At 40.9% G+C, this 21,867-nt stretch overlaps 1 protein-coding gene across 2 annotated transcripts in view; it reads right to left on the bottom strand.

The window, feature by feature from the left end:
- LOC148043912 (cyclic nucleotide-binding domain-containing protein 2-like) overlaps nucleotides 1-18,054 on the bottom strand; it is a 48,480-nt gene extending 30,426 nt beyond the window's left edge. For both annotated transcript variants that reach the window (XM_087723795.1, XM_087723794.1), the window contains exons 1-6: nucleotides 17,826-18,054; nucleotides 15,665-15,773; nucleotides 10,643-10,720; nucleotides 5,971-6,059; nucleotides 2,722-2,884; nucleotides 1,060-1,143 (exon numbers count right to left, since the gene is read on the bottom strand). In XM_087723795.1, the coding sequence (XP_087579921.1) occupies nucleotides 1,060-1,143; nucleotides 2,722-2,884; nucleotides 5,971-6,059; nucleotides 10,643-10,720; nucleotides 15,665-15,773; nucleotides 17,826-17,968 (666 nt within the window). In that variant the 5' untranslated portion in view covers nucleotides 17,969-18,054. The remainder of the gene's footprint in view (nucleotides 1-1,059; nucleotides 1,144-2,721; nucleotides 2,885-5,970; nucleotides 6,060-10,642; nucleotides 10,721-15,664; nucleotides 15,774-17,825) is intronic.
- Nucleotides 18,055-21,867: the final 3,813 nt, after the last annotated feature.

Genomic DNA, 21,867 nt, shown 5'->3' with positions numbered 1-21,867 from the left:
TTACAGATTTTTAGCAAATTGAGTCAGCAAATTGCCCCCAACAATCCGGGTCCTCATTTCACCCACCTCGGAAGGATGGAAGGCTGAGTCAACCTTGAGCCGATGAGATTTGAACCGCTGAACTGCAGATAACAGTCAGCTGAAGTGGCCTGCAGTACTGCACCCTAACCACTGCGCCACCTCGGCTCCTCCACATACCTTGAAGATCTTGAAGAAACAGGGCAGAAATGCTGAGAGTCCTGGGTTTTATGCCCTCTCTGGGCTATTGAATTTGAGCTTGTATTCTGATTGTTAGGCTCCCATGAGGCCACACAGGGGAAATTGTGTAGGTTGTTTTTTGAGTCCCAAGCTTGGTTGAGCTGTTGCTGTGGGATGATGTAATGAAAGGTCTTTGGGATTCTTATTATGGCTCTGCCTGAAGGAGGTAGATCTTCGTTATGTAGAATAGACATTATGGCACATCGACAAAAGGGGGGGGGCTGAGTTTCTGCCTCCCTTTTAGGGGGAAATATTCTGCCCTTTTAATATTTCCTAACATATTTAATATTCTAGGAGAGGGCTGGGTTTTAACTACCTACACTTAACATTTTAATACTTTTCCTCAGCAGCAAATATTTTAAAAAAAATAAAAATCCATGATGCAACAAACATCATTATCATAAACAGAATTTGATGGCTTACTCATCCTGATCCACCTCTGAGTTTCCTTTCCTTTCCATATAATCCATCATCCAGTTTAACTGTTGCACGAAAAGGGTCTGCGAAAAATGTATGCTTTAACTCATGCATTACACCTTACCACGCTACAAAACAACTTCCTGTTTTTGCTGCTGCGACCCATCAAATATCTCGGAAATAAATTGAGCAAAAACAAAAATGTAGGTAGTGATATTGTGTACATCAATGTCACAGCTGGAACGGATCTCTCCAAGCAAACGGAGTCGCCCGGAGTCCTCCAGGAGTGGGCGGCATACAAGTTTAATAAACAACAACAACAACAAATGTTAACACTGCCAAATTTAAAACATTTTGGGGAGAAAAAAAGTCTAGATCCCATACCTTTTTGTCAATCACAAGAAGTTCAGTATCAGATTTGCAAATAACTGAAGCAGGACGTCTCAGGTTTGTCAACAGACAGGTTTCCTTGAAAAATGAGAGCAGTTTTTAGTCCACCTTTCTATAAATTTACTAAGAAAAACGTACAAAAGCATATTACTTAGTTATATCAAAGTTACTCTTATCATTCTGTCTCCAATGTCTGCTCTTTGAGAAGATTGCTGAGATGGTGAGGCCACAGTACAATATAAATGGATTATTTAGATCCTTTTCAGTCTGGATTCAAGCCCATCTGTGGGGGAAGAGGCAGCATTGGTCATTCTCCTGAATGATTTATGTTGGGACCCAAATGAAGGGAATGTGTTGTGGCCCGGCAGGAACTGTTGGAGCTGCCGCCAGACTCCGACAGCGAGGGGTCTTATGAGTCGGCCCTAGAAGAGGTGGAGGACCCTGGACAGGGTTCCGACTCCGAGCAGGGCGAGGAGAGACTGGTTGGCCACCAGGTGGCATCTGAGCCTTGGATCAGTGGGGAGGAGACAAGAGTGAGTGATCCAGAAAACACCTGTGAGTTGTTCCGGGATGCACGCTGTCGAAGGGCTACTCGGCGTCAAGAACAACGGCGTAATTACAAGAGGTGATTACGCTCAGCTGATGCTTATTAAGATCCTCTCCTGAGTATAAAAGAGACTGCTTGTGCCACGCCTTTCTGCAGAAGTCAACGTTAAGGACTAACAAGAAACAAACTTGGCAGGCTGGATTGCTGCCAGAGTTTGTTTGCATTGCTGCCACGTTTTGTAGGACTTGCTGCCAGAGTGCTTATCTCTTTGTTTATGTGGCTTGCAGCCAACGAGAGTCTTGACTGATTAAAAGAAACCTTCTCATTTACGTTGGTTTCGGCTTTCATTCCTTGGCGGAGAAGGGAGATCAGAACAGGAATGTGTCTGCTTGGCAGAGGTGGGTTGCTAATTTCTTTACTACTGGTTTGGGTGCGCTCCCGCGCATGCTCGCATGCGCACACAACACTTCTGGGCATGTGCAGAAGCGTCCGGGTGGGTGGGCGGAGCCTCCCACCACCGCTACTACCGGTTCAGCCAATCTGGGCTGAACCAACAGCAACCCACCTCTGCAACTTGAGAACTATTGATACTATTGGCTATGGTATCTTATTGGCCTGCCTAAATGGGTTGGGAATCAAAGGTCTCATTTTTGCCATGGTCCCTTTCTCAGTGGATGTTCATGAAAACTATTTACACTGCCATAGAAGTGGAATTATGTATTGGAAACATTTAAAATTCCTAGCAATCAATGGTTGTACATTCTTTCTTAATACAAGTTTAAAATTATTCTTGACGCATTTCTCTTTCATGTTTTTAACTCTCTACGCCAGGGGTGTCAAACTCGATTTCATTGAGGGCCACATCAGGGTTGTGTTTGACCTCGGCCGGGGGGGGGGTATTAGGGTGTGTGGCCAGGGTGGGCTTGGCCAGCTCAATGTCAATAGTTTCGGGGGTACCTGTGGTGGCCCGAGAGCTCTGTCGGCAAAAATGGAGCTCGGGGGGGGGGGAGGGCTGCGTTCCAGACCTGGCCCTCGGGCCTTGAGTTTGCCATCCCTGAGAATCAGCATCTGCACAAATTATTGTATTTTATAAAGAGGAAAATCGTTACCCCTATGAAATCGTCTTCTTCCAGTTCATACAATGCTTTGGAGGCAAAAATCCCCTTTTCACATTTTTCATCAGATATCATGAATTTCAGCTTGCCAGACAACAGTAAGTAACATTCAGTTGCCAGATGTCCTTGTTTCATAATGACTGTTCCAGCTATGTATCTATAAGAGCAATATTTTAGAAGTCATTTTCTACAATATTTAGATGCGATCAGCAACTGATTTTCTTTTTAAACAAAGGGATATCCTTGTATGGAGTAGATGATAAATCTTTAGTAATAGGTAAATAGTCATCATTATTTTCAAATATTCAGACCTTTTATACCTTCTTTCTATGATCATAGAACAATCCTACCAACCTGTTCCAAATATTATTTAGTTTCATTGGATTTACTCAGTAGTAATTGAGTATTGTACCTTTAGAAATATGTCCTGATGTTTGGTACAAGCAATAGAATAAAATATTACGTTTCTTATCATCAAAGAACTAAACTACTTAACTCTACAGCTTCATGAATTTCAGCAATACGTTTAGAAGCAAACATTTTTCAAGTCATCTACTTGGAAAAGGTGATGTGGATAGATATAATCTTGAATGATTTTGCTTCATGATATTTTGTTCAAAGCACAGGAATGAGGCCACTCATTAGGCCACAAGATTTCACAGGCAATATGAGCATGAATATCTATAATCAGAAAATTCTCACCCTCCACACTTAAGTTGTTATAAGTACTCATGTCAAGCCAACCTGAAGCCCTCTGCCCAAGTAATTTTTTTTTCCTAAGCACAAAGTTGTAATAAAAGTGCTACCAGCTTCATCTCTTTGGGGGAAAACAATGGATGTTTGATATCATTAAATTAGATGTATTTATTTTTAAAAAATCTTTACGCTTTTAGGCCAAAACGTGAAGGCAAAGTTCTGTATTTATAGTCAGAAAAAGACAATATGGAATTGTTCTTGCTGTGTCCCAAAATTCATTATCCATCACATGCATGTTGCTACTTGCGTGAAATCTGGAGGATTTTCTGCAGATGATTTATTAATTTGCACATAGAACCTTATCAGGTACATTCAGTCTCCTTGATTTTTAGAGGACATTAAGTACACATGTAAAGGACTTTACTTTACTTTTCACCAATAGAGAGGTCAATGCCTGGAATGCTCTACCTGACTCTGTGGTTTCTTCCCTAAACCCCCAAAACTTTAACCTTAGACTGTCTACTGTTGATCTCACCCCATTCCTAAGAGGTCTGTAAGGGGCATGCACCAAGATGCCTAACTTCCCTGTCCTAACCATCCCATTTATTTGCATCCATTTCATGTATTCATAAACTTGTATATTTATATCTATTATCTCATACACGCTTGACAAAACAAATAAATAAAATAAAATAAAATAAAGCCATAAAGAATGCATAGATATGTTAAACGCATCTCTTTCTGGCACCCTTCTGCAGAGATTTTTCTTGCTTTTGACTGGATACAATGCAGGAAATCTTAGCAAAATAATTGCTCTGGCATTAATTTATTTATATTGAGGCATTATTGCAATAATATTTAGAAGGATCTTTCCTCTATTAAGTGGAAAATCATATTTATTGCAATTTTAGAAATGGCATACTCTGACACAAAATATTCATGAATTTCATTGCTTTGCCATGAAGAGTTAGGGTGGTGCAGTGGTTAGAATAGGGTATTGCAGGCTAATTCTGCTGACTACCGACTGCCAGGAGTTCAAGTCTCACTGGCTCAAGGTTGACTCAGCCATCCATCTTTCCGAAGTGGGTAAAATGAGGACCCAGATTGTTGGGGGTAATAGGCTGACTCTGTAAACCACTTAGTGTTGTGGCCCGCCAGCGCCCAGCGGAGCTGGCAGCAGATTTGGACAATGAGGTGGTTGGGGAGGAAGATGGGCCAGTCCTAGAGTCTGGGGAAGTCTCTCTTGAGTGCTCTGTCTCAGAGGCAGAGAGAGGGCCAGAGCCGTATGCCACTTATCAGCTGCCTTCAGAGTCAGACATCAGTGAGGCAGATGAACAGCTGGAGCCTGTTCCCAGTGTGCGTATACACAGAGTTGCCAGACGAAGGGATCAGCTAAAGAACAGGGGTCGACTTGGGAGTAAGGCCACAGATGGACGATGAATGGCCCCTCAGGGAAATAAAAGAGGAGCGAAAAGGGAGTGGAGTTTGCAGGAGATAATTAGTTCACTTAATTGGTTCGTGACTCTTCTAGACTCCTTGCCAAGTTTCACAGATATCGGCCTGTCAGCTCTCCAAGCCAGATAAAGTTGGTGACTGTAAATCCTCCCTTGAAAGACTTTGCTGGATGTGAATGAGCAGAATTCACAATAAATTAATAAAAGGTTTTTTTTGGCAGGACAAGGAGTTGCTTCATGGTCTTGGGAAGCCTTGGTCAGAACACTTAAGAGAGGGCTGTAAAACACAGTGAAGTAGTATATAAGTGCTATTGCTATTGTCATATATCTGAATTCAGCAAGGTCACTTCCCTCTCTTCAAATATATTTCAGCACAGCTTTTTTAAGTGCCAACACCGTGTCCATTTTCTAGCATTAATCAAGAGGATCCATGTTTGGAAAGAATATATTTCCGTACATTTATAAATCATTGCTAAAATAATCCCGAAGCATTTTGAAAAAAAAATCCATTTAAAAACAGTAAAGGCCAAATTCTTTTAAAAAGTGCTTGGTTTCAATTATTTTTTTAAAGGGTCTACGAAGCACCAGATGACTCGGCCAACAGATACATCTGTGGATTATGCAAACTGCAAGCAAAACTTGATACCATAGCTAAAGAATCTCCTCTAATTTTTGTCCTCAACTTGAAAATGTTCCCTCTACTAAATGAAGGTCTGTTGGAAACTTTATAGACAAGCTGTAAAGTGCCAGCTAGGGGAAAAAAACAATACACAATACTTTAATGAGCTGTATACATTATCTTTCAAAGTAACAGCCATCTATACTGTTGTATTTTTCTTAGTCACCAAAGGTCTAGGAGTTCTCCATTAGAAGGCGGCTGTTGAATCGTGGAATACCAAAGTAATATTATGGTAGCTTTCATCTGTCAATATTTTATTGTAATGGGGCAGGTCATTTCTAAAGAACGATAAATATTTAATTGGGAAAAAATTTCAGCTTTCTTGAAAAACGTTCACCTTCTGACCTAGCTTTCTGATGAGAGCTTATGGATCTCATCTGCTCTCCAATAGTATCACCCAGGCTCCTTACTTACTTTTGATAGATGAAAGCTTGGCAGAGCTTCTGTTGTGCATCGCTGGGCAAGCTGTGAAAGGCTCTGCTTGTCTTCAAACACAACTGCATCTACAGGGGGCAGGAGGAGAACTTATTTTACAAGCAATACGGGGATTGACGGCAAGGCACTATCAATTTAGCACTGTGCACATTTTCAGAATCTTAATGTTCTAAATTCATTTTAGCTTTATGAGTTCCTTTTAGCTTTATTTATGAGACTAAGCCAGGGGTGTCAAGCTCGATTTCATTGAGGGCCGCACCAGGATTGTGTTGTACCTCAGGGGGCCAGGGGGTGTGGCCAGGGGGGACGTGGATAGCTCAGTTCACCAATGAAAGGACGAACGACAAAACCACGCCCGACTAAACCGCGGTGGTAAAACCGCGTGTTCTAAAGCGCTCCAACGAATGAGCACTGAATCGCGCCGACAACAGCGTGGAGACAGAAGCGCGCTGTGAAACTAAACCTAAACCTAATCCCTAACGCTAAATGTAACCCTAAACATAACGCTAAACGTAACGCTAAACCTAACCCTAAATCTAACCCTTAACCTGACCCTAAACCTAACCCTATACCTAACCCTTAACCTAACCCTAAACCTAACCCTTAACCTAACTCTAAATCTAACCCTTAACCTAACCCTAAACCTAACCCTAAACCTAACCCTAAACCTAACCCTTACCTTAAGTTAAATTGGCTTTCTGTCTCCGCACTATTGTAAAGCGCCCTTCTGTCTCCGGGCTGTTGTTTCTACGCTGTTGTCGCCGCGTTGATGATGTTGCGGTTTTAGCGACACGGTTTAGTCGGGCGAGGTATTGACGTTCGCCCTTCTGGCGGGTAACGGGCCAGCTCGATGTCACTCATTTGTGGTGCCTCAGGCGGGGCTGGGGGGGGGATCCTCCTGCAGCCCTCTGCCAGCAAAAATGAAGCTCAGGACATCCGTGGACATTGTTGGGCCAGTGCATGGCAAATGGAGAGGTGTGTATTTTCACTTTTAAATACTCTATGGTATGCAGGCACGCACGCAGCCCTTGCATAAGTGACAGGTCAGTGAGCACCTGCAAATTGAGCTGTGTGCGTACGCTCCCATCTGTCACTCACGCAGCCCAATTCCGAACTGGCCACTGCCTGATAGCGGGCTGCCGCCTGGGGATTGAGGACCCTGCCATAAAATATCAACATCTGCCTATCCCAGATCCCTGGGAAGGGTGGATAAAAACGGCAAATCAAGTCTGAACATCTGGCTGACTGTGTGATGAGCCATAATTAAACTTGCATGCCATCCAACTCTGGGCAGGGAATCTGGGCAGAAACTTAGTATTTACTCTCAGATCTCATCCAACATCGTCTACTTTAGGTAAAGGTTCCCCTCGCACATAAGTGCTACTCATTCCCGACTCTAAGGGCGGTGCTCCGTTTCAAAGCCGAAGAGCCGGCGCTCTCCGAAGATGTCTCCGTGGTCATGAGCCAACGGCGCACGGAACGCTGTTACCTTCCCACCAAAGGTGGTTCCTATTTTTCTACTTGCATTTTTACATGCTTCCGAACTTGCTAGGTTGGCAGAAGCTGGGACAAGTCACGGGAGCTCGCTAGGGATTCGAACCGCCGAACTGCCAACCTTTCTGATCGACAAGCTCAGCGTCTTAGCCACTGAGCCATCACGTCCCTTAATGTCTACTTTATGTCCTTTTAAATTGTCATCTCTTTTTCTCAGACTGTCTAAGAGGAAGTCTGTTTTAATGGAGTGGCAAGCACTCTGTGACATATCCCAAATGACACATTCAATTCAAGGAACAATGTTTAATAGAATTATTGTTGTAGGATAACAGGCTGACACATCTCAACTCTGTTCTGTTCATTAAAACTGCCTCTGCATTGCTTTAATATAACTTGGGTGAGTTTTCTAAGGTAACTGTTCCTAATCTGTCATCCACTGCCAACTCTTCTGATTGACAAGCTTAGCATCTTATGCTATGTCCCTTATATATAAATTATAGTCAATAATAAAAAACACAAGAGAACTGAACTGGGATAATTCAAAGTCTCCCAAAAGCAGAACTAGCAGAAATCTCCACTACCAGTCACAATCCAGATGTGTTTTGATTGGAAACCCCAGAATTCCTTGAGTCCAATAAAATATTCTAATTCTAGTTTGACTGAAGGCAGAGAATTACAGCTTTTGCAAATTGTGACACCACTATGACGCACAATTATGATGCAGCAACTTAGGGAAAATCTGTCATCATGCAACTAAAGCAATATTTTTTTTAACAAATTAAAGCCCTAACTCATCTTATTATAAATCAGGGAAACATATTTTTTCTTGAGTCCCCAACACAGGTGTCGGCAACCTTAAACACTCAAAAAGCCGCAAAGGACTTAGCTGGAAGCCCCCAGGCGGCGTCCTCGTGCACGCGCACGGTGCACGCATGCGTACTAGCGTCTGTGCGATGCTCCAGCTGCTCCTGGAGGATCGCGCAGGCGCTGTATGCGTCCTGCGCATGCGTGGAAGCGCAGAACTCGTCAAAACCGGGTAAGGAGCGTGGCGGGCGGGTGGGCCCGTCGCCGTTCCCGGAAGTTACTTACTTTCGGGTTCGCCGACCAACCGGTTCGCAGGGACCGCCGCGAACCAGTTGAAACCAACCCCTGCCCCACTCCCTAACCCCAGCCTCCGCCACGCATGCATGCGCATCACCCGCATACGCCCCACACATGTGCAGCAGAGCCCCAAAATCAGCTGGATGGCAGGAGGCACATGCGCATGCGCGGTGGAGTTGAGCTGGGGTGAGAGAGGGCTCTGCGTGCGATAGGTTCGCTATAGGTTCTTTTTTTCAGAAGCTTTTATAGAAAGAGACTTCTAATTTGACAGTTGCGGTTTTTATTGTAAAGGAACTCCCAATCGGGAATCTTTCTTTCTTTAAAATGATTTCCGTGGACAAATTACCAATGGAAAAATCCAAATAATTACATTAGCAAAGCCGATTATTAGTTGATGGATAGTTTTACTTTGCTAATATTGTCACTGTTTCAAGAAATAATGATTTATAAATCACATTTATCGAGTCAAACAAATCTCTGGCATAGATTTTGATAAACAGACCATAGCTTGTCGGTTAATGCCCCAATATGTAAGGTTACATTTCATAATGTAATGTTAAAAGATAAAACGCTTGTCAATATTTATCAGCTTTACAGAAAAGCTTTTATATTGAAACACTTAAATAAAAAATCTATGAGATCTAAAAGCCTGTCTATTATACAGAGAGTTAACAAAATGTGTCTTTATATAGTAGCACATGAAAGTAATTACACAGCATATTAAAACTACAAAAGCTGGGTTTTGTTGGATAGTATCCCAAATGCCAGAGGATTTCCTAATTTCACCTCCTTCCAAAATCAGAGACAGGGTTCTCTAAAGTCAAATATCCCCTCTTATTTCTCTGTCAAATGGAAAATTATAAGCATTTCTCTTGTCATGTAGTATTTGACCTACAAGTTGCGGCCAACACAGCATATACTCGGTGTGTGTGTGTGTATGTGTACACACACACACACATACAAGCAGGATACCCGTTCTTCGCTATAAAACTATGTGATCGGGCCTGATAAATTTACGATCGGGCTTGATAAATTGACACTTAAAGCTTGAAAATTAATGAGTAGTTTAAAAAGGCACTGTATTATTTCGCTAGAGATGGTAAGATAAGTTTCTGTTACAGATTAAGACATTGTTGTAAGTCTAACAACAATAAAATAAATGAGCTTGAGCCCTTTAATCCCACCAGCACCCAGTTGCAACTGGCAGTTGGAACAGAGTTCTTTTCAGGTGGGGAGGGAGAGTAGAATGTCTAACTCCTTAGCATCAGAGTGTGTTAATATAATACTGTATAAGAAATACTAATGATCTGATGGCCATTTTGACAAATCCTTTCTTACTGAGCACCTAGAAGCCAAGAGGAATATATTATTGTATGTAAATGTTGAATCATATTACTCATTTATTAAATGAAACATCATGTACTTCCAAATGTACTGCCAAATGTCAAATTTGTAGGCTTTATGGTTCTGGAGATTTCATGGTGAGTGAGTGGTATTTACCTTTTATATATATACATAGATTTCTTGGATTATGCGTAGAAATAAAAGTAAAAGAACCAAAAAATACTCTCACATCTATTACCATAATGCTGTACCATTATTTATAAAAGTTTGTAACAACAGACTCTCGTTGTTAGTGAAATCCATCCAGAATTATCATTAGAATAGTCAAATTATTTACATGCAGTTTACTGTGAAGAAATAATATTGCTTGGCTATTAAAAAAGAAACCTCTCTTTTCTTCTTGGAAGAAGGGATCAATTTGCCACAACTAAAAGATAAAAAGATCAGCATAGATATCATTGGAAGTACAAGATGTTTCATTTAATAAATGAGTAATATTATTCAAAATTTATATACAATAATGGCTACCACCTTTTAGGATTCCTGGGAAAAAGGGTGACAGAATGTATCAAACAGAATGTTAAAAATTAATTAAATGACTGGATTGAAATATTTGTATAAGCAACAATTGTCTATACATTTTTTTCATGTTATTGTGTTCAAAATTATCAATCAAATAATTGTTCTTAGTTAGTTCATAGTTATCTCTTACCTGCAGAATGTCCTCTGGTGTTCTTTCATTTGGACATATCCGTAACAGATGCATAAGTCTTTCAAAAGGTTTATTTTGCTACATAAAGAAAATGTAAACATTATTCGGGATATTTACAGTAACTAAACAGTTCCCCTAGTGACATAGGAGTACGAACAACAGAAAAGTATGCATTGCAACTACAGCTGGTTTCAGGTGTTTATCTTGGTTTGACTATATTCAAGAAATAGCAGTTAGCAATAGCAGTTAGACTTATACACCGCTTCATAGGGCTTTCAGCCCTCTCTAAGCGGTTTACAGAGTCAGCATATTGCCCCCAACAATCCAGGTCCTCATTTTACCCACCTCGGAAGGATGGAAGGCTGAGTCAACCCTGAGCCGGGGAGATTTGAACAGCCGAACTGCTGAACTGCAGTCAGCTGAAGTAGCCTGCAGTGCTGCATTTAACCACTGTGCCACCTTGGCTCTAAATAATGACATACTATAGGGCCATGATGAGCCCTCGCTGGGGGAACACGAGCTGTCGCCCCAGCTCAGCTCCACCCCGCACATGCATGAGCCTCCTGCTGGCCAGCTGGTTTTCGGGTCTCTGCCACGCATGCGTGGGGGCACGCAGGAGATGTACGCATGTGTGTGGGGCGGGCACACATGCACGATGGGCGCACCTGTGCGGGGCAGGGGGAGCTCAGAGGGTCGCATGTGCATGCACAAGGGAAAGGGCACACATGAGGGGGTCACATGTGCATGTGCAGGGGGCGCAAAGGGGGGTCGCGCGCCCATTGCATTATGGGTGCATGTGCGCTTTCAGCACACAACAACAAAAAGCTTAGCCACCACTGCTATAGGGTCATAGAATCAGAAAGCAGGAAGGATCCTTCAGAGATCTTCTAGTTCAAGACTGGAGACCTTAACGCATCCCAGACAAATGGCTGTCTAATATTTTCTTGAAAATCTCCAGTGATGGAGCACCCACCACTCTAAGAGGCAAGCTTTTCCATTGATTAATCATTCTTAGCATCAGGAAATTCTGTCCTATTTCCAGGTTGAATTGCCCTCTGACAAATTTCCACCCATTGCTTCTTGCTCTGCTCTCAGTGCTTTGGAAAATAAATCAATGCTCTCTTTCCTGTGACAGCCCTTCAATACTGGAAGACAGCTAATGTCACCCCCTAATCCTTCTCTTTGTTAGGTTCAACATACATTGTTCCCTTAGCTGTTCATCCTATAGTTTAGCCCTATTGTCATCTTTGTTAGTCTTTCCTACATTCAATACAATACAATAGCAGAGTTGGAAGGAACCTTGGAGGTCTTCTAGTCCAACTCCCTGCCTAGGCAGGAAACCCTATTTCAGACAAATGGCTATCCAACATCTTCTTAAAGACTTCCAGTGTTGGAGCATTCACAACTTCTGGAGGCAACTTCTGTTCCACTGATTAATTGTTCTAACTGTCAGGAAATTTCTCCTCAGTTCTAAGTTGCTTCTCTCCTTGATTAGTTTCCATCCATTGCTTCTTTTCCTGCCTTCAGGTGTCTTGGAGAATAGCTTGACTCCCTCTTCTTTGTGGCAACCCCTGGGATATTGGAACATTGCTATCATGTCTCCCCTAGTCCTTCTTTTATCTTCTTTTATCTTCTATCTAGGGCCTCAGCATGTTTTTTTGTGTGTCATGATAACCAGAATCGGTTAATCCAAAGGTGTGTGTTTGTGTATTTTTTAATATATGTACTGGGTGTGGGCGCACAATAATTTCAACAGGTTCGTGTTATTTTTAAAGTAAAACATGTATCTTTTAAACATCCATAGAGTAAAACTTTAGTCTGTAGTCCAGTGGACTTGATTTTCAAAGTAGATGAAAACATTGTTATAATAAAACAACAGCAACAAATGGTTTTGCATATGTTTTAATGGTTAGGAATCTGTTGTGACTCAGCAGACGTCTTCTGTGAGTCTTTTCAGGATGCAAGATTAATTATGTAGCTGGGGCTCGTTAGGGGATATTCTGGGGATAAAAGGACGGATGGTGCCACGCCCTAGTTGCAGGAGTCAACGTTCCTTGGTTTGTTCAACATTGATTGATCATCAGTCGTGGTTTATGTAAGATACACTTGGAAAAGTGCTTCGTTTTCTGTAACCCTGATTCAAGGATACACTTGGAGAAGTGCATTGTGTTGTAAGAGTTTTTGTTTGGTATTCTGTTATCTGGTCAGAGACTGTATTTATGTTATTTTTGGGCTCGAAGCCAGTCGGAGCCGAGAACTGATAAAGAAAGTTCCTTTTAAGTTTGCCTGCCTGCCGTCTGTTTAACGAGCAGAGAAGGGGGGACAGAACAGGAATCTATATCAACCAGACTTCAAAAAAAAAATGGTACCAAAAACATTCTCATAGCAAATCTGATTTTGGTATAACTTTAAGCTTATAGGATTATGTACTACTATTATGAATGCTTATAGTATTTAATTTACATCCTTTAAGTGAGCTTCTCAACCCTCATTTTTGTAATTTTGCATTGCTTTTGTTGACATTATAATTTTGATAACAATATCAGCATTATTCCATACAAATCCATTTAAATCGAACAGGCTGAATTTCATTTAACGACATGTATATATATATATTTTCTACTTCCACCTTTTTCCATTTCTGACTCTCTCAAGAGACATTCCCAAGAGTCAGAAAATGTTTTGGAACTGTGTATTGTTACTTTATGGGGAGCTATACTTAGAGATCACTTTTACAGGAAAGTGCTCTCCACTATCTGGAAATGGGCCACAATTAGTTTATTAGAAGCACATCCAATTCCAAAGCTTCATTCTGACCACTATGTTGTCAAAGAAAGATAGGGTGTGCTTAATGTTTTCCTCTAATGTACTTATCAACTTCTGGATTAGAATCAAAATAATCAAGAAATGTTGAACTATTAGACTGAAGAATGAGATATACATTTAATTATTTAGGAAAAGCGACATTTATTTATTATTTATATTTCATAACCACCCACCTTCCTCAAACACATTTTATTTTTATTTTTATTTATGTACACTGAGAGCATATGCACCAAAGACAAATTCCTTGTGTGTCCAATCACACTTGGCCAATAACCAACTCTATTCTATTCTATTCTATCAATACATTATTTTAATATATTAAAATATTCAAAACATTTTTGATAGAACAGAATAGAATAGAATCATTATCAAGTGATAAGATAAAACAGTATGTATGTATGTATGTATGTATGTATGTATGTATGTATGTACGTACGTACGTACGTATATATATCCCAGTAAGGGTATGGCTAGCTGATGAGAGCTAAATAGCTTGAAATAGATCTATACTAGTCTCCCTTTATTTATTTATCAGCACAAATATAACATATATATATATGCTTCCTTAGCTTCCTCCCATAATTGGGGCTTACTAGGGGTTGTGACTCTAAATATATATATGTATGTATGTATGTGTGTGTGTGTGTGTGTGTGTGTATGTATGTATGTATGTATGTATGTATGTATGTATGTATGTATGTATATATATATATATATATATATATATATATATATATATATATATATATATATATATATATATATATATATATATATATATATATATATAGTTTTATCTTATCGCTTGATAGTGATTAATATAATCCTTTTTGGTTTGGCATGGTATGTTTTACTTTTCCAAAAACATGATTGTTCCAAATATTTGTTTGTTTATTAAACGTGCATCTCCCCATCTCAAATGCATAACTAGGGTCCTAACAATTATAAACAAAATAAAAACAGTAAGTTGAAACTATACATAACATAAAATAACAGCTGGGCAACAACACATAGCAGACACCCACAGGCCAAAGCAGCTGAGAAATGGGCCAGAGGAATATACACTATATTGCCAAAAGTATTCGCTCACCTGCCTTTACTCGCATATGAACTTACTGTAAGTGACCTCCCATTCCTAATCCATAGGGTTCAATATGACCTCAGTCCACCCTTTGCAGCTATAACAGCTTCAGCTCTTCTGGGAAGGCTGTTCACAAGGTTCAGGACGGTGTTTATGGGGATTTTTGACCATTCTTCCAGAAGCACATTTGCGAGGTCACACACTGATGTTGGATGAATTTACGTGGCCTACCACTTCGTGGCTGAGTTGCTGTCGTTCCCAAACACTTCCACGTTCTTATAATACAGCTGATAGTTGACTGTGGAATATTTAGGAGCGAGGAAATTGCACGACTGGATTTGTTGCATAGGTGGCATCCTATCACAATTCTACGCTGGAATTCACTGAGCTCCTGAGAGCGACCCATCCTTTCACAAATGTTTGTAGAAACAGTCTGCATGCCTAGGTACTTGATTTTATACATCTGTGGCCATGGAAGGGATTGGAACACCTGATTCTGATTATTTGGATGGGTGAGCGAATACTTTTGGCAATATAGTGTAAGATATGTTCACCACCTTGAAGTATTTCTAGAAAATAAGTATGAGTAAAAGCAATTATAAATATATTAAAAATACGAATGTTCCACATAGGCGGCTTTTGTTCCCTTGCCCAAACTGATGTGCGATGCATTAAGGTGACAACTGGAATATATTTCAACATTCCTATTCCAATATTTCATACTTCCAATGAAAATCATATTTGTATATCTTCAGATAAAGAGGTTGAATCTATATCCCACAGTCTATTAAAATGTCTATTTTATAGAAAACGATGATTAAAATTTATAAACTCAATTATTGCAAAGTTTAATTTCCATCATAATAAGAAAGTCATTCTTTTCCTTTTAAGGGATCCTTTTTTAAACATTCCAGGGTGGAGGCTAAATTTTTGTCTGTAGCTTTAGCCCATTAGAATCAATTGGTACATTAACCCTCATAGCTTTGATGGGCTTTACTTTTATATAAATTACACACGATTGTTTAAATTTGATGAATGGATTTTAATGTACGTTGGTTTGATCTTGGACCAGAAATTAATAAATAATAAAAGTAGAAAACATTAAAAATACTTACAATCTTTTCTTTAGAATAATCCCTGATATTGAACAAAAGATCACCTCTGATATTCGTCATCTGCAGCTTCAATATTGCCCATTGCACAAATGGACTTTGTTCAATATATCTGTAGAAGAAAAAAAGGAAACTTTAGACAATGAACTACAGAATATATAAAATCTTTCATACATATTTTTTCAACACATCATCGTTGCAAAAGCAAAAGCATATTAACGTCAATGCTCTCTTGCTTGTTTCCTTCAGCTACCTGAAGCATTCCCAACTTTTTATAGCTTTGCAGTTGCCAAAAAAGCCAACACAGTTCTAGGCTGCATTAACAGAGGGACAGAATCAAGATCACGTGAAGCGTTAATAACATTTTATAATGCCTTGGTAAGGCCACACTTGGAATACTGCATCCAGTTTTGGTTGCCACGATGTAAAAAAGATGTGGAGACTCTAGAAAGAGTGCAGAGAAGAGCAACAAAGATGATTAGGGGACTGGAAGCTAAAACATATGAAGAACGATTGCTGGAATTGAGTATGTCCAGTTTAATGAAAAGAAGGACTAGGGGTGAAATGATAGCAGTGTTCCAATATCTCAGGGGTTGTCACAAAGAAGAGGGAGTCAAGCTATTCTCCAAAGCATCTGGAGACGAAGAAGCAATTGATGGAAATTAATCAAGGAGAGAAGCAACCTAGAATGAAGAAGAAATGTCCTGACAGCAAGAACAATTAATCTAGACTTGCCTCCAGAAGTTGTGAATGCTCCAACATTCCCAAGTTTTTAAGTTTTTAAGAAGAGATTGGAGAACCATTTGTCTGAAATAGTATACGGTTTTCTGCCTAAGCAGGGGGAGGTGGTGGACTAGAAGACCTCCAAGGTCCCTTCCAACTATCCTATCCCACTCTACTCTATATTTTACTGTTCTATTCTATTCTATTCCCATTCCCATTCCCTATTGTATTCCATTCTATCCTACCCTACTCTATATTTTACTATTGTAGTCCATTCCGTTCCATTCCCATTCTATTCTATTCTCCTCTATCCTATCCTATCCTATCCTATCCTATCCTATCCTATCCTATCCTATCCTATCCTACTCTATATTTTACTATTCCATTCTATTCCATTCCTATTCCTTCTATTATATTCTCCTCTGTTCTAGCCTAGCCTACTATACTCTATATTTTACTATTCTATTCCATTCCATTCCCATTCTATTCTATTCTCCTCTGTTCTATCCTACCCTATCCTATCCTACTCTACTCTACAAGCCATATTTTACTATTCTATTCAATCTCATTCCATTCCCAACTGTATTCTATTCTATCCTATCCTATTCTTTATTTTACTATTGTATTCCATTCCATTCCATTCCCATTCTATTCTCCTCTGCTCTATCCTATCCTATCCTAGTCTACTGTACTCTATATTTCACTATTCTATTCCATTACTTATTCTATTCTATTCTATTCTATCCTATCCTACTATATTTTACTATTCTATTGCATTCCGTTCCATTCCCATTCTATTCTATTCTCCTCTGTTCTATCCTATCCTATCCTATCCTATCCTATCCTATCCTATCCTATCCTACTCTACTCAATATTTTACTATTCTATTCCATTCCTATTCCCATTCTATTATATTCTCCTCTGTTCTATCCTATCCTCGCCTACTATACTCTATATTTTACTATTCTATTCTATTCCATTCCCATTCCCTATTGTATTCTATCCTATCCTACTCTATATTTTACTATTCCATTCCATTCCCATTCTATTCTGTTCTCCTCTGTCCTATCCTATCCTATCCTATCCTATCCTATCCTATCCTACTCTACTCTATATTTTACTATTCTATTCCATTCCCATTCCCATTCTTCTGTTCTGTCTTCTCTTCACTTCTCTTCCATGCCATGCCATCTGGGTGACCTTGGGCCATTCGTTCTCTGCCAACCATAGTCTGGTCTAGTCGCAAATTGGGCGGCCGAACTCCTTCCGACCTTTACCCACCGGTGATCGCTACAACTCTCCCCCCTTGGGGCGTCATGGGGCATCAAAGCACCCTTCAGTTCCAGGTTCCAGCCCTTTAAAGCAGCCCCGGGATTCCCTTGAGCTCCCGGGGGCTTCCCACCCGTTTCCCAGGAAATGAGCCGCGGCGCCCTCGTTTTACCTTTTGCCGCGCAAAATCAGGCCGCAGAGATGCGCGACGGCGACGGCCGCTCGGCGGAACCGGCAACGGCCCGGCGAGAGGGAAGGGGCGCGGGCGGAGGCCGGGAGAAGAAGCGGGCCGACGGAGGTCCCCGAGGCGTCCATGCCCGGTCTTCGGCTGTCGCTCGGAGCTGCCCCGGGGCAGGTAGCTTCATGCCCGGATCGAAAAGAAAGGGCAAGCGAGGGAGTTGCCTTCTCCTTTCACTTCTCGGCGGGAACCGCAAACAAACGCTCAAAGACGGGCATTCAAGCGGGGCTTGTCGCTTTTACTCCCCATGGAAACTTGGAGGCTCGTCTGAAGAAGAGCTGGGTGGAGGTGCTGCATCGGTTGGATTCCCGCTTGTCAAGTTGGCCCTGGCTGGGATGAGGCTGGGTGGGTGTAGTAGGGCTGAGCTGGAGGTCAAGATGGGCTCGGCTCCTTGATTTGGTAGTCCCAGGTTGGCTGGAGGTTGGAGTTGGTGGTGAGACCAGCACAGGATTCTTCTCCTCCATCTTAGAATAACAAGAGTTATCGGAAGGGACCTTGGAGGTCTTCTAGTCCAACCCCCTGCTTAGGCAGGAAACCATGCACCACTTCAGACAAATAGTTATCCAACACATTAAAAACTTCCAGTGTTGGAGCATTCACAACTTCTGGAGGAAAGTTTGACCACTGATCAATTGTTCTAATTGTCAGGAAATTTCTAGGTGGCTTCTCTCCTTGATTAGTTTCCACCCATTGCTTCTTGTCCTACCCTCAGGTGCTTTGGAGAACAGCTTGACTCCCTCTTCTTTGTGGCAGCCGCTGAGATATTGGAACACTGCTATCATGTCTCCCCTAGTCCTTCTTTTCATTAAACTAGACATACCCAGTTCTTGCAACCGTTCTTCATATGTTTTAGCCTCCAGTCCCCTAATCATCTTTGCTGCTCTTCTCTGCACTCTTTCTACAGTCTCCACATCTTTATTACATCGTGGTGACCAAAACGGAATGCAGGATTCCAAGTGTGGCCTTACCAAGGCCTTATAAAGTGGTATTAAGACTTCACGTGATCTTGATTCTATCCCTCTGTTTATGCAGCCTAGAACTGTGTTGGCTTTTTTGGCAGTTGCTGCACACGGCTGGCTCTTATTTAAATGGTTGTCCACTAGGACTCCAAGATCCCTCTCACAGTTACTACTGTTGAGCAAGGTACCACATCTGTCAATCTTGTCTGGAAAGGTCCTCTGATATGATCAGAGTAAGCACGTCTGCAAGAAGACAACCCAACTCAGAGAGCACCAAGGACCCCTCATTAATAGAGGGATTATTAAGCTGCATTAACAGAGGGATAGAATCAAGATCATGTGAAGTTCTAGTATTGCTTTACAAAGCCTTAAATAAGGCCACGCTTGGAATGCTGCATCCAGTTCTGGTCACCACAATATAAAAAAGATGTTGAGATTCTGCAAAGAGTGCAGAGAAGAGCAACAAGGATGATGAAAGGGCTGGAGGCTAAAACATACGAAGAACGCATGCAGGAATTAGGTACCTCTAGTCTAGCCTAATGAAGAGAAGGACTAGGGGAGAGATGGTAGCAGTGTTTCATTGTTTGAGGGGCTCCTTCAAAGATGAGGGGGGTGGGTCAAACTACTTTTCCACGCCCACCAAGCCATGCCCACCAAGCCATGTCCACAGACTAGTAGTTAAAATTTTGAATCCCACCACTGCCCAGAACAATGTTATTTTCCCCACAATATAACATTAGTCGGTTTTCCTCCATGAAGTGGAACTATGTATAATTTACAAACCTCCTTTGAACCTTGAAGTTTAATTGGTTTAGGTAAGCACCTTTATTGAGGGTGTGATAAAATAAGCATGCAAAAGTGAGACAAAAAAAAAAGCACATTCAGGTATCCTTTTTTTAATATTGTTGCTGGGGATGAATTTCCAGTGCTGTGCAGAAGAATCTTAACAGAGTTTGTCTGTTTCAATTTTGCCTAATAGCTGAAGGTTGACAATCAAGCTTGCACACCGTCAATTATAGGTAGTCCTTGACTTATGACCCCAATTGAGCCCAAAATATTTCTGTTGCTAATCAAGTCAGTTGTTAAGTGAACTTTGCCCGCGTTTTATGACTTTCCCTGCCACAGCTGTTACGTGAATCACTGCAGTTGTTAAGTTAGTAACACAGTTGTTAAGGGAATCTGGCTTCCCCACTGATTTTGTTTGTCAAAAGGTGGCAAAAGGGACCCCATGTGACCCTAGGGCAGTGGTGGGTTCTAGCCACTATTACAGCCGTACCCGTAGTAGCGGGGAGCAGGGGCCACCGCCTGCATTCAATAGCTGTTTATAACACAACTGGCCAATTGCACATGCACACACAGTGTGCGGTGCCTGCACAACTTCCGCCGAGCAGCTGGGTATCGCAGGGGTGGTGGCATGTGCATGCGTGCGCTGCGCATGACTAGGACGCCCGGCCCTGGGCACAGCATACTGGTAGCAATGGGGACCGGAACCCACCACTACCCCAGGGTACTGCAACCATTATAAATATGAGTGTGTTGTCAAGTATCTGAATTTTGATCACGTGTACATGGGAATATTGCAATGGTTGTGTGAAAAGCGGTTATGTCACTTTTTAATGCCGTGGAACTTTGCACAGCCACTAAATGAACTTTTGTAAATTGAGGAGTACCTGTAATCCAATTATCTGGGTTCATCTAACAAGCTGAATTCAAAACTTAGCTATATAGCCTATGCGTGGTTCTCACAACGAAATTGTGATTGATCAATTTTAGATTGTACATGTATGTGTGAATTTGGGATTAGGAATTCAAAGGTAGCCAGAGAATCTTGTTTTTAATCCAAAGGTTGTTTTTTTTAAATTGCCAATTATCTCCTGTAACAATATTTTAATAAGCTAACTAAACTGCATTCAATATGACTATGGTGTGTTTATTCCGTAATGACTATTTGGAATTCCAAGCTTGGCTGTAAAGCTGTGAATTCTTATCGGGGAATAGCATCTACTGAATTGATTGAGAGTTATGCCCCATATAGATATATAGATAAGACTGCGGTTACACTACGTTTATATGGAAAATGTAAGAGTTACTTACGGTTTGTATTTTACTGACTTACATCCATAAGGCATAAAAAAAAAAATACAAAGTTGATTTAAACATCAGTTGTAAAAAGAGGTTTTAATGGCATTATTCTACTCATTGTCTTGGAAAGATGAATATAAGAAAAAAAATCAGTTAATGAGCACCAAATGAATTAATTATATCGATAATGGATATTCAATTATATTAAATATCAACAAGGTATGTGGATTCATTTTCTAGTCCTTTTCTCCCCCAAGCATTGGGTAGCTGAGTAGTTTGCTAGTCTTAACACTTTCTGATCCTTTTTTCTTTCTTTCCACCCTCCTAAAAAAGCGGGTGAATTGTTTTATATAAGAACAGTTTACAAATAAATAAAGTAGAGGTAACGAGGGCGACGTAGAATAAATGAAGACATCATAAACTCTTTGCAGAGGGATGAGCACTATATTCTAGATAATGTTGAAGGAGATGAATGATCAGAATTGGAAAGTATTGATATTACTGGCATATTCATTACTGTGATGAAGTACCAGCAAAGAAAGGGTTATTTAGTCATTTAGTCATTTAGTCATTTATTTCCCACAGTACTAGACCCTGGTTGACAGAGATTTTTTTCCTGCGTCTTAAGAGTGGAGACTTAGATATAATATCAAAGCTTTCTTTTTTTCTGAACCGATTGGAAGGTTTGGAGCCAAAATTGGCTGCCTTTCCTTCCCTTCTGAAACGACGCACGTACACTTGTGGGAAAAACGGCAGCGCTGCAGATGAGGGCGTGAGAGGAGATGTAACTTCTGCTCCCGTCTCCCGCCAAGTCTTAACTCTAAATGGAAAAAATCATCTCAAATCAATACCTCCAGGGCAGCTATGGGATAACGGAAACAAAATGTTGTTAGCGCGACTGGGGATCTTGGGTTTACTTTGGTTAACAATGCTTC

This window comes from Thamnophis sirtalis, unplaced genomic scaffold (genome assembly GCF_051295495.1).
Source record: "Thamnophis sirtalis isolate CommonGarterSnake01/CBP01778 unplaced genomic scaffold, rThaSir2_p1.2 scaffold_10, whole genome shotgun sequence".
NCBI classification, from domain to species: Eukaryota; Metazoa; Chordata; class Lepidosauria; order Squamata; family Natricidae; genus Thamnophis; species Thamnophis sirtalis.
Note: the sequence above shows the minus strand (reverse complement) of the source record. Positions and strands in the feature narration are given on the sequence as shown.